General features: G+C 37.3%; 1 protein-coding gene across 1 annotated transcript; it reads left to right on the top strand.

The window, feature by feature from the left end:
• Positions 1–294: 294 nt before the first annotated feature.
• Positions 295–9,502, top strand: grk1a (G protein-coupled receptor kinase 1 a). Its single transcript, XM_016441543.1, has 7 exons — positions 295–1,272; positions 2,975–3,102; positions 4,562–4,719; positions 4,814–4,897; positions 5,105–5,229; positions 6,689–6,890; positions 7,558–9,502. The coding sequence occupies exons 1-7, from the start codon at positions 571–573 to the stop codon at positions 7,848–7,850; spliced, it is 1,692 nt and encodes a 563-aa protein (XP_016297029.1). The 5' UTR covers positions 295–570; the 3' UTR covers positions 7,851–9,502.
• The last annotated feature ends 5,507 nt before the right edge of the window (positions 9,503–15,009 follow it).

Below are 15,009 nucleotides of genomic sequence, written 5' to 3'. Positions count from 1 at the left end.
TTACCCTGGCGATGTTAATAAGTCTTTGCAGTTGAGTGTCTACATGAGCATCTGAATGAAAATAATGATCCAAGTGGTTCATACTGTATGTATTTAGTCACTCATGTTCTGCAGGACCTCTATGACTAGATGTGCTTGAATCATGTGTTGAAGTAATTCTGAACTCTGAATTCTATTATGTCTGGAGTGTCATTGTGTTGGTGAGTGATGTTCTCGCTCCATCAGTGAGAGGTGTTAACCTGAGGAAGGTATTATAGAGTTAGAGGATAAAGCCTTATGAAAGATGTTGAGTCAGGTGGATCTGTCTGTGTGTTACAAGGCTTATCGTTCACTTTGCCATCAGACTCCAGACGTTGTGCTGCTGGATCGATCGGTCACTGTCCGTTCCTCTGCATCTGGACCCCCAGGGTCTCATGATCTAATCCCACACATCTCCAGTGAGGACCGTGGCCTCTCTAGTCTCGTCCAGTCTCACGGCGCTGAGCTTCAATGCTCACGCTGTGACCCTTCAGCTGCCAGTCTTGTCTTGTTCTCCCTCCGTCAGTCCACGTTCAGCTTCTTCACCTTGCCATGGACATCGGTGGCCTGACTACGGTGGTGGCCAACTCGGCGTACATCTCGGCCCGTGGCAGTTTCGATGGCACAGCCAACCCGGCGGCCAACCGAGACAAGAAGTACCACGCCAAACTCAAGCTGCCCCACATCACTGTGTGTGAAGATCTGAGGGAAACTCTGGATCTGCAGTTTAAGAGCATTTGTGTGGAGCAGCCCATCGGCAAACGGCTGTTTCAAGAGTACCTGGAAATCACCAATGAGTACAAGGGACCGTGTCGCCTCTGGAAGGACATTGAGGCATACGACACCGCCGAGGATAAAGATCGGGCTCAGAAAGCCGCCAAAATCCTCCAGCGTTACATGGAGCCTTCTGCCAAGCTCTTCTGCCCGTTTTTACCCGAGAATGACATCACCAAGGTGAAAGAACGGCACGGGGAGGCAGTGGATGACCTGTTTGTGGAGATCCTGGCCAGTGTGTTTGACTTCCTCAAAGAGGTTCCCTTCACGTTCTATCTAGAGACCATGTACTTGAAACGCTTCTTGCAGTGGAAGTGGCTGGAGATGCAGCCGGTAGCCGAGGACTGGTTCTTGGACTTCCGTGTTCTGGGTAAGGGTGGATTCGGAGAGGTGTCCGCCTGTCAGATGAGGGCCACAGGGAAGCTGTACGCCTGCAAGAAGCTCAACAAGAAGAGGCTGAAGAAGAGGAAAGGCTATGAGGTATGAAAGCAGCTCGTTGCCTTTGGTTGAGATGAATTATGAGGCTCTTTCTTGGGAAAAGGTGCCATTGTCATCCAAAGGACTTACTACTGATAGAATGAACAGAACACTGTTCAAATTATTGGAAATCTAAAGTTAATGAGTTTGAAATAGGTTTAGTGAGGATAAATGACTATTGGTGCCCTGCTACTTTGGGCCTGAAATGGATAAATATTATGTCTAGAAAGTTTAGCAGTGACCTTCACAAAACTAGCGATGAAATAATGACATGAGGTCAGTCACACCCACACTATGAATCATGGCAATTCTTTAGCATGATTGTTTTATTATTGCTTGTTTTCCAGGTACTGTTGATATTTTTTTTTTCAGCGTCTTTGGCCTTGTAGTATTTGATTTATAGCAAAAACGTTTGAGCTGCTTTTCCCACAAAGTTTCTGATCTTCACCAAATTTGGCACTGATAGTCTTTAGAACCTTTCTGATACAATAAATTACACAGATAATTGATAATGTAATATTATGGTGTAATATTAAGGTTATATTAAGATACTATTCAAAAGCATGTGTTTTACATCTAGTGAATTCACCTGGGCGATCACTTGTAAAAAATTAAATCAAAACCAAACATTTTTAGGCAAAAATGGCACCTTTTGCTGATTTTTTTATGGGTCAAGGTGTGTTTTTGAGAAGATATCAGGTTAATGGATATGTATTACTAGAATGATAATGGTAACGCTTAGATAACAGGATGTGGATCCTGATTGACATGTTGGTTTTGTGCGATTAAGCAGCTCAGACGTGACATTGATGATGAAGGTGAAGGCTTTACTGCGGGCAATATGCTTTACTAGAGCTTCACTCCTACAAAACAGTCCAGTTTTAGATCCCAACGAATGAAATGTCTAAACATTCAGAATTAGTTTGTTCTTTTATCAGTTTTGGACTGGTAACTGTTTCTGTTGGAATAAATAAATAAAAAAATGCCTGTGATCATAAATCTCTGGCATCATGTTCATAAATCAAAGCATCATGTTCCTCATTCATTCTTCATCAGTATTGATCAGTTCTCATGTGTTTAAATGTCTGACTCTGACGTGTCCATAAACATCAGTCAGTTGAGTGAACAGTGCTGTGAACCACAGGCAGTATTAGAGCTGATGAAACTTTAGCGCTTTGGCCTTCAGCTCATTAGGAAATGCAAGTCCAGCACATTTAATTATGGAACAGATTTGTTGTGGAAATCCTGGACAGGAAGAACCCTGGAGATGATACTGACTGTACCTGTGTCCATGTGTAAATGATGAACACTGTCCATCAGATGATTCATGTTAACAATTACCTCATTTATACTTAAAAGCTTGAAAACAATGTTTACAGACAAAGCACTGTGCTGTTTGTGAACATTCACTCAAGCATCATTAATGGCGTGTTTCTTCTGTTAGTCATTGGTTGAGAAACACAAAACGGCGAAATGCATCCTGCATAGTCCATAATGCGTAAAATAAAACAAGTAAAACTAGTGCTACTTGAATGTATGCATTAATCTGTAAAAAATATGCTTTTCTGTACTGTGGGGTCCAAATGTTAAATTATCCAAATGCATATTTTTTTTAATGAAATTTTCCTTCTAAATTATATTAACAACAATTTGACAGAAAAAAATGAAGATTATCCTTCACACTAATGTTGTTCTGTTCTCACAGGGTGCCATGGTGGAGAAACGGATCCTGGCTCGAGTTCACAGTAGATTCATTGTGTCACTGGCTTACGCCTTCCAGACCAAAACAGAACTGTGTCTGGTGATGACCATCATGAATGGAGGAGACCTCAGGTATGGATCATGACAATTCTTTAGAATGACTATGTTGTTATTGCTTGTTTTCCATCTAGATGTTTTTCTGGGCATCTTTGGCCTTTAGTGATTGAATTAGATCAAAACCATTTGAGCTGCATTTCCCACAAAGTTTGTCTGATCTTCACCAAATTTGGTACAGATAGTCTTTAGAACCTTTCTGATAAAATTAATCACATAGGTATTTGATATTCGAAAGCATGTGTTTTGAACCTAATGAATTCACCAGTGGCCTGTGGCTCGACGCGAGATGAACAAACTGAGTAAGTTTTGAGTTGACAAAACCTGACAAATCCAACCCGGTTTAGATCAGGATCAGCTGTTGCACAATGCTCAGTATAAACGTTCTCTGTCAACTCAGGTTGGATCCAGAGTTTCTGAGGCACGTGCACCTGAAAGTGTGATACATGCGGCAAACAGAATCACACGGAACATGGAAAGCATCAGTTTGATTGACTTCTCGCGAGAGTCAGCGCAATTCACTTCTCTGTTGAAGATGAAGAGATTGTTATGAAAAAATACCATGAATTGAAACACATTTACAAGGCAGGAATAAACACTGCTGGGCAGCTACTGACTATATCAATGCAAGTGAATCAACTGAATTGAAATAATTTATATTATAAGGAGCTCAAAAGAAAACAAGCTTCATCAGTTTAAAAAGCTTTATGTACTGTACATTGTATTTATATATATTGTTATAGCCTATTAATTTGAATGCTAAGTTTAATATTAATTGTTAACTCATATAATTAATTATATTAATATATGATATGAATTATACATAATTATAATCTATAAAATATAAATATAATAAACAATTAGCAGCAAAAGATTTGTCTCCAAAATGTTATCACTATAAACTTTAATTTGTAGTGAGGGATAAAGGGGGGTGACTTTATTTGCGTCAGATATGTGTTACTTTGCTCAGAGCTGATTGGTCCAGCTTTGGTTTCAAAGCTAACTCAGAATAAAACTTGCCCGGGAGCAGGGTAGCCGTGTAGCATAAGTTGCCATGGTGACGAAACCCGCTCAAAACCAACCCACCTTTTTGCTCAAACTAAACGCGAACTCACCTAGGTAAAAACTGAAACCGGCTTCGTGCTACAGGCCACTGGGCAAGTGCTTATATCACACCTGTGCTTTCAGCTGTTCAGATGAAATCTAGAACATGATCCTGAGCCCAAGCGCTCAGAGTTGTAGTTTTGTGACTATGCCACCTACTGGTTAAATGTTAAGGTTAAATCCCCTCGTAACCTTTGACCCAGTAGGCCTGAAATGGCTCTGATGTACTGCATTTTTGATGATGCCGTTGCCCTGCTTCGCCTGTGATTGCTGCTTTTTTATTTTATTTTATTTTTAATGTAATTATTTATTTTAATTATTTTATCATGGCTGTTTGTAAACATAATAAAGAGTAGATATCTTTTTGTCACAGGTACCACATCTATAATGTGGATGAGAATAACCAAGGGTTCTCTGAAGCCAGAGCGTGTTACTATGCTGCTCAGATCATTCAAGGCCTAGAGCATCTACACCAGAAGAGAATCATCTACAGAGACCTGAAACCAGAAAACGTTCTTCTAGATAATGAAGGTGAAGATGTTAAAATGCACCACTCCTCAACATACACACAAATCTGAGGGGTTAAGAGCCATTTCAGTCATGCACGTCATGCTGGTGTTTTCAGGTAACGTTCGTATCTCTGATCTTGGCTTGGCTGTGGAGCTTGCAGATGACCAGCTCAAAACCAAAGGCTACGCTGGAACTCCAGGTGACAACCTCCATCAAGTTCACAATAGTTTGTGATCAAAACTCACATGTCAAGAATCATATCTTGATGCTCATATATGTTCATATAAACACCATAATGTTAAACAAAAGCAGGATGACACTGGGTCATGAGAGCTGATGCCTTAAGGTTTATTCATAAAGATGTTCACCTCACCTCACCTCACCAGTGTTTGTGTGTTGTTTTCAGGGTTCATGGCCCCAGAGCTGCTGAAGAGTGAAGAATATGATTACTCAGTAGATTACTTCACTCTCGGAGTCACGCTGTACGAGTTCATTGCGGCCAAAGGACCCTTCAGAACTCGAGGAGAAAAGGTGATATTCAACATTCATTCTTCAGAGGATCTTTATTAGATTCACATTTATGTTTTCAGCAGATGCTTTTTATCCAAAGTGACTCACACAGAACATGCTTTTGCTTGGAATGGGGGGAAAATGCAAGGCCTTGTGACACGTTTTTTAAAAGCTGAACAAATTGTAACTTGAGCATGCCATGTCATGCTCTTCAGATGCAAACTAATCCTACTAACATACACTATACACGTGATGTTTCGTAGTAAACCTGCAGATGCATATGATGTAGTAGAGTAATATTCGTTTATTTCATTTTTAGCAAATAATATTTACCGAACATACCAAATGTAACTGGGACTTGGTTGGACATCTGTTAGGTTTCGTCTTGTTTTAGTGCATCCCATAGAAATGAATGGAAGAACATCTGGTACACTTTATATTGAGTGTCTGAACATTTACCATGTTATATTTGGGCTCTCAAACTACAGCTACATCTAGCTTCACCCACAAGATTCATATATATTATTAGGTGTTAACCTTTGAACCAAATGACCAAGAAACTACACTTCTTCCTCTGGTTCCTGTTTCTATCCAACTAGATTTTCCCACATTTGGGATTTTGTTAAAAACATTCTTTTTATGCTAGAGCTTGAATCATTGGTCAGATGGTCAGATTATGCTGGCCAAAATGTACTGAAGTGGTTTCGATACACCTAATCATTGTAAATGTGAATGAAATGAACAGCAGGACATCAGGTGAGAATGTTTCGTGCTGGTAGCATTGTTTGTGCTTACTGCATTATTACACTTAAGTCCTGAGTATGATTCTCATTAAATGCACAAACTGATAAAATATGCTTTGGCTTTAAAGGTGACATATCATGAAAATCTTGACTTTTCCAGGTTTTAAGTTCCGAAAAACAGCGTGTTTCTGCTTCCACTCAAAATAGGCATTTTCAAAATGATATTATAAATGATCTGTGGAGTATTTTGAGCTGAAACTTCACAGACACATTCTGGGAACACCAGAGACTTATATTACATACTGTAAAAAGGGACATAATATGTCTCCTTTAAAGTGTCAATGCAACGAATGTTGCTTTGAATAAAAGTGTCTGCCGAATGCTTAAACTTAAACTTGAATGTAAATTGCCCTAACATTTGAATCATCGTTGTTGTAATCGTTTAATGACAGCACCACCTACTGGCTGAATGTGTCAGGTTAGGATTAAAGGTTTAAAGAGATTGTTCACCCAAAAATAAAAATTCTGGCATCATTTTCTCACCCTCATGTTGTTCTAAACTTGTATGAGTTTCTTTCTTCTGTTGAACACAGAAGAAATAATTTTTGGGTGAACTATCCCTTTAAAGTTGGAAACTGACAGTTCTGTTGTCCTTACAAAAACACTAGTATATGTGCCGCTGTTATCCTTGGCTCTATCATTTTGATTCTTTGTGTAACAAACGTTGTGCTGTTCAGGTGGAGAATAAAGAGGTTAAGAAGCGAATCCTGAACGACCCGGTGACGTACCCAGAAAACTTCAGTGAGAATGCCAAGTCCATCTGTGAGGGTCTTCTGGCTAAAGAAGTGGACAAGAGACTGGGCTTCAAGAACGGCACGTGTGATGAGCTACGCGCACATCCGTTCTTCAGCGAAATCAACTGGAGGAAACTGGACGCAGGTGTAAAGCTGATGATAGTTTAGCGCAAACTTTTCCTCTGTGAGCAGCATGATTAAATTGTGGATTTAATTTACCTTTACACTTCTGTTCAAAAGTTTGGGGTCATTCTCAAGTCTGTCCAGCTCACCAAGGCTGCATATATTTGAGAGTAATTTTGTCAAATATTATTACAATTTAAATATTATTACAATTTAAAATAAGTGTTTTCTGTGTGAATATATTGTCAAATGTAATGCATTCCTGTGTTCAAAGCTGAATTTTCATGCATTTTATTTTTCAGGATTCTTTGATGAATTAAAAAAAAAGCATTTGTTTGAAATAGAAATCTTTTGTAACATTATAATGTCTTAATCGTCACTTTAAATCAATTTAATGCATCCTTGATGAATAAAAGTATTAGCTTCTTATATTCCTCAAACTTTTGAATCACAATTAATCTACAAAAAAAAAAAGATCATGTGATACTAAAAAACTAGAGTAATAAAGCTGAAAAATTCAGCTTTGATCACAGGAGTAAATTATATTTGAAAATATATTCACATAGAAAATAGCTATTTTAAATTCTAGTAATATTAAAATATATTGCTGTTTTTACTGTATTTTTGATCAAATAAATGCAGCCTTGGTTGTCTTATAAGTGCACTAACACCACACTGGTGCCCTACAGGGATTCTGCTGCCTCCTTTCGTACCGGATTCCAAGACAGTCTATGCCAAGAATCTGGATGATGTGGGCGCTTTCTCCACTGTGAAGGGGGTCTGCCTGGAGGACGATGACAAGGAGTTCTTTGATGAGTTTGCGTCAGGAAACATCTCCATACCCTGGCAGGAGGAGATGCTCGAGACGGGCATCTACGGTGAGCTGAACGTGTGGGGTCCAAACGGCACTGTGCCCAACGACCTGCACCGAGAGTCCATCCTGGAGCAGCCACCCAAATCCTCCACCTGTAGCGTTTCATAATCACACCAACACTGAACTGTCAAATAACAACATAGATTTGCTTCCGCTATTTTAAACAGGTTGACATTTATTCTAAGAGCTCACGGTGAAGGTTGAGTATTTGTGTTAGTGATTATTGATCTTATTGGCATTATTGAACTGTAAACTGAGTTCAAACACTCTGTGAGTTTACATGCACCATTCTGTTCAAGCATGATTAGCATTTAGGCTTTTAAACGGAACCGAATGAGAAAGAATATCTAAGAATGAGGAAAGAATAAAGAGCGAAATGCTTTGCAGTCATTCTTTTGATATCCATAAAGCTCAGTAAGTTATAACATCTGTAAGTAAAATGAACCCTTGTGTTGTGTTCCAGTTGTTTTTCCCAAAAATGTTATCACATTGTATTAAAACTTTCTGAGTTTACGCACACAGGGTATGACAACTTCCCAAAAAATAATTTTTGCAATTTTTTAGGATTTTCCCCCCGCCTTGTTACACTTGTCAAAAATGGCCAGCCTACAAAAATTGCTTGTAAATCTGTCATTATGCTGTTTTTTTTTTTTACCAAATGGATTTAGATTCAATCTTTCTGTCAGCTTTCTCTCAATTAGCACAAGTTTTGAATTTCTTTTGAAGTTCTGGTTGATCGTAGGCCTCACTGATCTGAGCTCATTCATCTTAGTTTTTGAGGGTATATTGCCAAAATTATCCATAAATTATGCTTTTTTTCCACTCAAAACTGAATATTGTCCACAAATAATGTTTTTTTTTTCAGTCATACACTGCAGGTGCATAAGCTCAGATCAATGAGGCCTACGATCAATCAGTTCCAGAAACACAAAACCTGTCCTAATTGAAAGAAAACAAGTTGACAAAAAGGATTGAATCCAATAATTGGTGATAATGTAGCATACTGAGAGATTTACAAGCAAAAGGCTGCACATTTTTGACAGGAACACCAATATAGGTATAGGATTTTCAGCAGCACAAGGGTGAAATAAATATTAGATACTATTAATAATCACATTGTTCTCTGATCTGAATGTCAAATTGGACAAATATCTGTGTATATTTGTGTTTATAACCAATTACATGTGTAAACTCAAGTTCAAAAACAAGTTCAGGATTACAAATGCTTTGAATATAGACTTTAGTTTCAACAACTGCATACTGTCTGAATGAATAATTCAGTGCATTTCTCATTTTTATTTAATTTATTTTGAACCCTTTTTATCCTGAATTCAATGTTTTTGTCTTTGACTGGTCTTAGTGATTTATTTTAATTGCTTTAATTAATGCCTTTATTGATTGTGATAACCGACCGGTGTTTTATGAGCCTGTCTGAGGTCGTTCACAGTGCGAGTGAATAATGTTGTCTGAGGTCGAGCGATCGGGTAATGGGTTAGAGAAGTCAGGTGCTGTTGACTAGTCCTGCCGTTGTTGCCATAAACACAAAGACGCTTCTGTGCATTAATCGCTTTTTAAGTGCCCTAGCAAAGATACAGGTAGCTCTACTTTTATTCACGTAAAAGCTGTAAATGTCTTTAGGTTGCATTGATTATTGAGGTCCAAATCATCCTTTTTAATAATGTCATAGTTGTCATAATTATGATTTCAAATAAATGTTTTGCCATAAATACACCTCAACTCTGGGTCTCTGTGTGTTTTGAGAAAAATAAAGAAGGCACACTGCTGATTTAAAGCAGGAATTCTTGTTATATTGGAGTTTAGTCCATCAGCCTGGAGCTAGTTGTCACAATTTTTACTCCAGTGACTATTTCTCTAGGTGGGTTTTTATTAATGAAAGTCAGTTTTTGGATAGACCCAGTGAAAACCTATTTATTGACATTGATTTGAGAAGAATACATGTTTTAAACATGAAACACTAGCTAAAATACTGTTTTTAAAATGTATTATATATTTTAAACTATTCTGAAACCCAAAACAATTGAAGAAACAACAAAAATGGAAAAGGTAACATGAAACGTAATTAATGAATTGTATAAAATTACAGCATATAAACTATGTAACAACAAAAACAGAAAACTTAAAGGGGTAGTTCACTTCCAGAATGAAAATTCTGTCATCATTTACGCACCCTCCACTTGTTCCAAACCTGTATGAGTTTCTTTCTTCTGTTGAACACAAGAGAAGATATTTTGAAGAATGTTAGTATCCGAACAGTTGATGGGCACCATTGACTTCCATAGTAGGGAAAAAATACGTTTTATTTTGATTGAGCCAAGGATTCCAATGATATAAGACACTTGAGTCTACGATAAACGGTCTAGGAGTTATGAGCAGTTTCGATTGGGGCGAGTATTTGGATCTGAGTAGCGGTGAAGACTACTACGATCTGACCAAGTTTCAGCTCTCTAGACTAGACCTTACGGTTTGGGCTGTACGATCCGTTCTAGGGAAGAAGAACAATAATAATAAACATCTTCACAATTACAATAGGGTTTCAGCACTACGTACTTGAACCCCTAATTAATGAATTGTATAATATTACAACATATAAACAATGACACAGCTTTCGCCGAAGTGACAATTCCTCAGAAGAAATATTCATGAGGCGTCTTCCACGTACATGCATTGCATATTCAATGTGTTCTCGTTTAAAATCGTGTAGGCGGGGTCGGGGAGTCTCTCTACTTTCCATCGGAAACTCGACGGAAACCCCACAAGGTAGTGTTTGCAGCCCCATACTGTTCAATATTATGATAAATGACATTTTTGATCAGGTAAGTGGAAATATAGGTAAGTCACTTTATGCAGACGATGGAGCACTCTGGGTTAGGGGTCGAAATGTAGAATATCTAAGAAAGAAAATGCAAAATGCAATAGAGAAAGTTGAACAATGGACTTATAAATGGGGATTTAAACTCTCAATCCCAAAAACTCAAGTTATATGCTTCTCTAAGCGCCACAAAGTAGTGCCACTGAAATTGTGTGGACAAGATTTGGAACAGGTTAAGGTGGTGAGGTTTCTAGTTCTCTGATGAGAGGCTGACTTGGTGTCAGCATATTGATAAGGTCAGAAATAATTTAGCCTTTTCTTGATTTTAATTTAGCCACTTTTATTGATAAGGATAGTAGGAAACAGACAGAAAAGGATGGACAGAAGACGTGGGAGTGCGATCACGAAATGATTGTGAAAAAAATAATCGTTTCTACTTGACTGTGACGGATGTGCCAAATCTGCAAATATACCTTGTAGCACTGATTTGTAAAGTTAGGGAGATCACTTGGTGATGTTCAGTCATTCATAAGAAAAATTAAATGTCATTTACACTGTCAGAAAAAATTTGCAAAATTTGTACCTTCAGGGGTACAATGGCTTGTCACTGGGGCAGTACCCTCAAGGGTACACCCGTTGTACCCTTTCACATGGGTACATATCTGTACCCTTGCAGTATGTACCTTTCAAAGGCAAATATGTACCTCTGCTGACTAAATTGTACCTTATAGTGCTATGGTACCATAATGTACCTTTAAAAAAGGTGCAAATTCGTCCTTTTAAGGGTACTGCCCCAGTGACAAGCCTTTTGTACCCTTTGATGGCAAATTTGTACTCCATACAGCACATTAAAAAGGCCAGAATGCTGTTTATCACATTTATTAAACATTCAAAACTATTACATTCTCACATTTTTCACAGGATGAATGTTTTAAGCTCTCTCACAATGTCATAACAGAATGCATATTGCGCAATTTTACTTTTTTAAAAAACAGTTAACTTTTTATACTCAAAATTGTAAACGGCAAGAATCAAAAAGCATTTTTTCCCCCAAAAGTACACATTTCATTAATTGTAACTTTATACCCTTAACATTTTATTACAAACTTTAACTTTTTAAAACGTTTTATAAAATTGTAAACAGCAAGCTTAATATTATATGAAAAAATTTTTCCAAAATCAGTACATTCCATTTCATTCACTTTTTTTTTTACCATGTAATAAAACATTAAGAATAAAGTAATTTAACTTTTTTTCAAAACAGCACTAGATCTCATTTTAAGTACATTTTTCTACTACATTCTACATTTTCTAAAACAGTTTTGAACATCAAGAATCACAAAGCAATCTTTTACCAACAGTACACATTTCATTAATTGTAACTTTATACCCTTAAAACATTTAATCACAAACACACATTTCACCAAATACAGTACTACACATTTAATTTGAACTTTCTTAAACATTCTTAAGGATCACAAACAACTTATCATCAGCAGGGTACGTGTCAGGGGCCTGAAAGTCCATCTCTTGTCCTGGTTTTATAACACTCCATTCAAAATCAACTTTAACCGCGTACGCATGGAAGTGTGAATCATACACTGGTATTAAAAACTTCCCACACAGAAACCATACAGTATTGACATTTAAAATGTATTTAATTTGTAAAAATAGAGGAATTTCCTCTGCATGGATATAGTCAACTATGAATACATCTTTACACTGTCAACAGTCACATTTGAAACACGAATGTCGCGTTTTTAGCACAGGATATTAATTATTCCGGTGACAGTTATTGGAAGGGGCTTGCCACCCACCTCAGTAATCTTTACTATGGAATGCTGCAGGAAGGTCAGTGTATTCTTCATGTAGGGTGGATAAGCCAAGTTGAAAACATAGTTAGCACTGAAGGCTGCAATTATCCTTTCGTCAACTCCTATTCCCCTGCACACCTCCACACCATCCACTTTGACAAGGACTTGAACCCTCTTGGAGAAAGCCATTTTCCAGTCAGTTTGTACCAACTTTATGGTTGGGTATGGAGTATCAGCATCACACTGTGAAAAGAAAATGTAAAACAATGCTATCAGTAAAACAATGCAACATCTATCAGAACTATCTAGCAGAAGAATCAGTGCTGCACGAAAGTCAGAATCTATAGTAAAAAATAAATACATACATAAATAAATATATACATATAAAGCGAGAAAAATTGCCTGTTTTCATATTCATTTATACACTCCATTAAGTGGTTTCCTTTACTCATTGATAGTCATATTTCAGCAATTTGCTTAAAAAAAAAATTATTAACTGGAAATATCAACAAATGTTGAATAAAATGCATGAAATTGTTTACAAGCTGGTTTTAAGTGAATGCAAGTTTTACCAATGATATAGTTTGCGAATGAATGGGTATACCCAAACAGAAATTTTAGATATAACTGAAACTGGTTTCTGATGTTTCTGACAAATGTGTAAAACAGCCAATATTCATAACTGACTAGTCAATGGTTTGAATAAGTTGGTCAAAGCACCCGTGTTGAAAATCATTTTTTCAAAACAGCACTAGATCTCATTTTAAGTACATTTTTCTACTACATTCTACATTTTCTAAAACAGTTTCAAGAATCAAGAATCACAAAGCAATCTTTTCCCAACAGTACACATTTCATTAATTATAACTTTATACCCATTTTATCATTAATCACAAACACACATTTCACCAAATACAGTACTACACATTTAATTTGAACTTTCTTAAACATTCTTAAGGATCACAAACAATTTATCATCAGCAGGGTACGCGTCAGGGGCCTGAAAGTCCATCTCTTGCCCTGGTTTTATAACACTCCATTCAAAGTCAACTTTTACTGTGTATGCATGGAAGTGTGAATCATACGACACTGGTATTAAAAACTTGCCACACAGAAACCATACAGTATTGACATTTAAAATGTATTTAATTTGGAAAAAATAGAGGAAATCCTCTGCATGGATATAGTCAACTATGAATACATCTTTTAAAGCATACTTCACACTGTCAACAGTCACATTTGAAACACGTTGAATGTCGATTTTTAGCACAGGATATTAATTATTTGGGTGACAGTTATTGGAAGGGGCTTGCCACCCACCTCAGTAATCTTTGCTATGGCATGCTGCAGGAAGGTCAGTGTATTCTTCATGTAGGGTGGATAAGCCAAGTTGAAAACATAGTTAGCACTGAAGGCTGCAATTATCCTTTCTTCAACTCCTATTCCCCTGCACACCTCCACACCATCCACTTTGACAAGGACTTGAACCCTCTTGGAGAAAGCCATTTTCCAGTCAGTTTGTACCAACTGTATGGTTGGGTATGGAGTATCAGCATCACACTGTGAAAAGAAAATGTTAAACATCTATCAGTAAAACAATGCAACATCTATCAGAACTGCATAACCAGACCTGTATCAGAGTATTACAAAGTGAGAGTTTAACAAATAGTTCCATACCTCTGCCAATGTGATTAAGTTCTCAACTTTCTCTTTAAAGATGTGGGGCAGCAGAATCAGTGCTACACGAAAGTCAGAATCTGTAGTAAAAAAACAAAACAAAAAAAAAACAACAGTGAGAAAAAGAAGGCTGTTTTGCCGAAACACGTACATCTACTTTTAACTAGTTATAATGATTTAAGCCTAGGTCATTAAAGGCTTTTTATCTTACCACGCGAGTGCCTTGGAAGTATTTCGTCTACATAAAGTACTCTTCAATAATTTAATATTAAAAATTGCCTGTTTTCATATTCATTTATACCCTCCATTAAGTGGTTTCCTTTACTCATTGATAGTCATTATTTCAGCAATTTGCAAAAAAAAAACCCAGATTAACTGGAAATATCAACAAATGTTGAATAAAATGCATGAAATTGTTTACAAGCTGGTTTTAAGTGAATGCATGTTTTACCAATGATACAATTCAAGAGTTACATTCTAGCTATTTTAAGGCATGAATAATTTTTTTTCACAGCAAAAAAACATTTAAATATCTCATTTTGGTGATCAAAGATGAGTTTTAGGAGATAAAATTATTGACTACAGGAAGACTTTAATTAAAATAACTAGGCTCAGTCAGGTCCATGAACAGACTAGGAGTGGGCGATAAACTAAATTTTGGGACTATTGTCTCTACTGCGTTTACACTTGCATGCCGCTTCATATTGATTAGTTTATGATCTCTTTATGAACTTTTTGAAGCTACAAAGTTGCAGTTAAATGGATTGTCAATGATGGGACAGAAACCTCTCAGATTTCATTTAAAATATCTTCACAACAAAACACACAGCATCACACACGGCGGGCTAGAGTGAGTGGCGGCCAGCGGATTCGACGAAGGAGCGGCCGGCGGACTTGCGGCAACCACATGTGACGACCCCAGGCTGGACTCCGCTTCATCCACGGT

The sequence above is a fragment of the Sinocyclocheilus anshuiensis genome, unplaced genomic scaffold (genome assembly GCF_001515605.1).
Source record: "Sinocyclocheilus anshuiensis isolate Anshui unplaced genomic scaffold, SAMN03320099.WGS_v1.1 scaffold2063, whole genome shotgun sequence".
Taxonomy (NCBI): domain Eukaryota; kingdom Metazoa; phylum Chordata; class Actinopteri; order Cypriniformes; family Cyprinidae; genus Sinocyclocheilus; species Sinocyclocheilus anshuiensis.
Note: the sequence above shows the minus strand (reverse complement) of the source record. Positions and strands in the feature narration are given on the sequence as shown.

What these genes read in the sequence shown, in the direction of transcription:
- grk1a (XM_016441543.1), top strand. Translation starts at nt 571, where the DNA reads ATGGACATCGGTGGCCTGACTACGGTGGTGGCCAACTCGGCGTACATC. An exon ending in CGTTCTTCTAGATAATGAAG is followed by an intron (nt 4,720 to 4,813) that starts GTGAAGATGTTA and finishes TGGTGTTTTCAG; the next exon opens with GTAACGTTCGTATCTCTGAT. An exon ending in TCAGAACTCGAGGAGAAAAG is followed by an intron (nt 5,230 to 6,688) that starts GTGATATTCAAC and finishes TGTGCTGTTCAG; the next exon opens with GTGGAGAATAAAGAGGTTAA.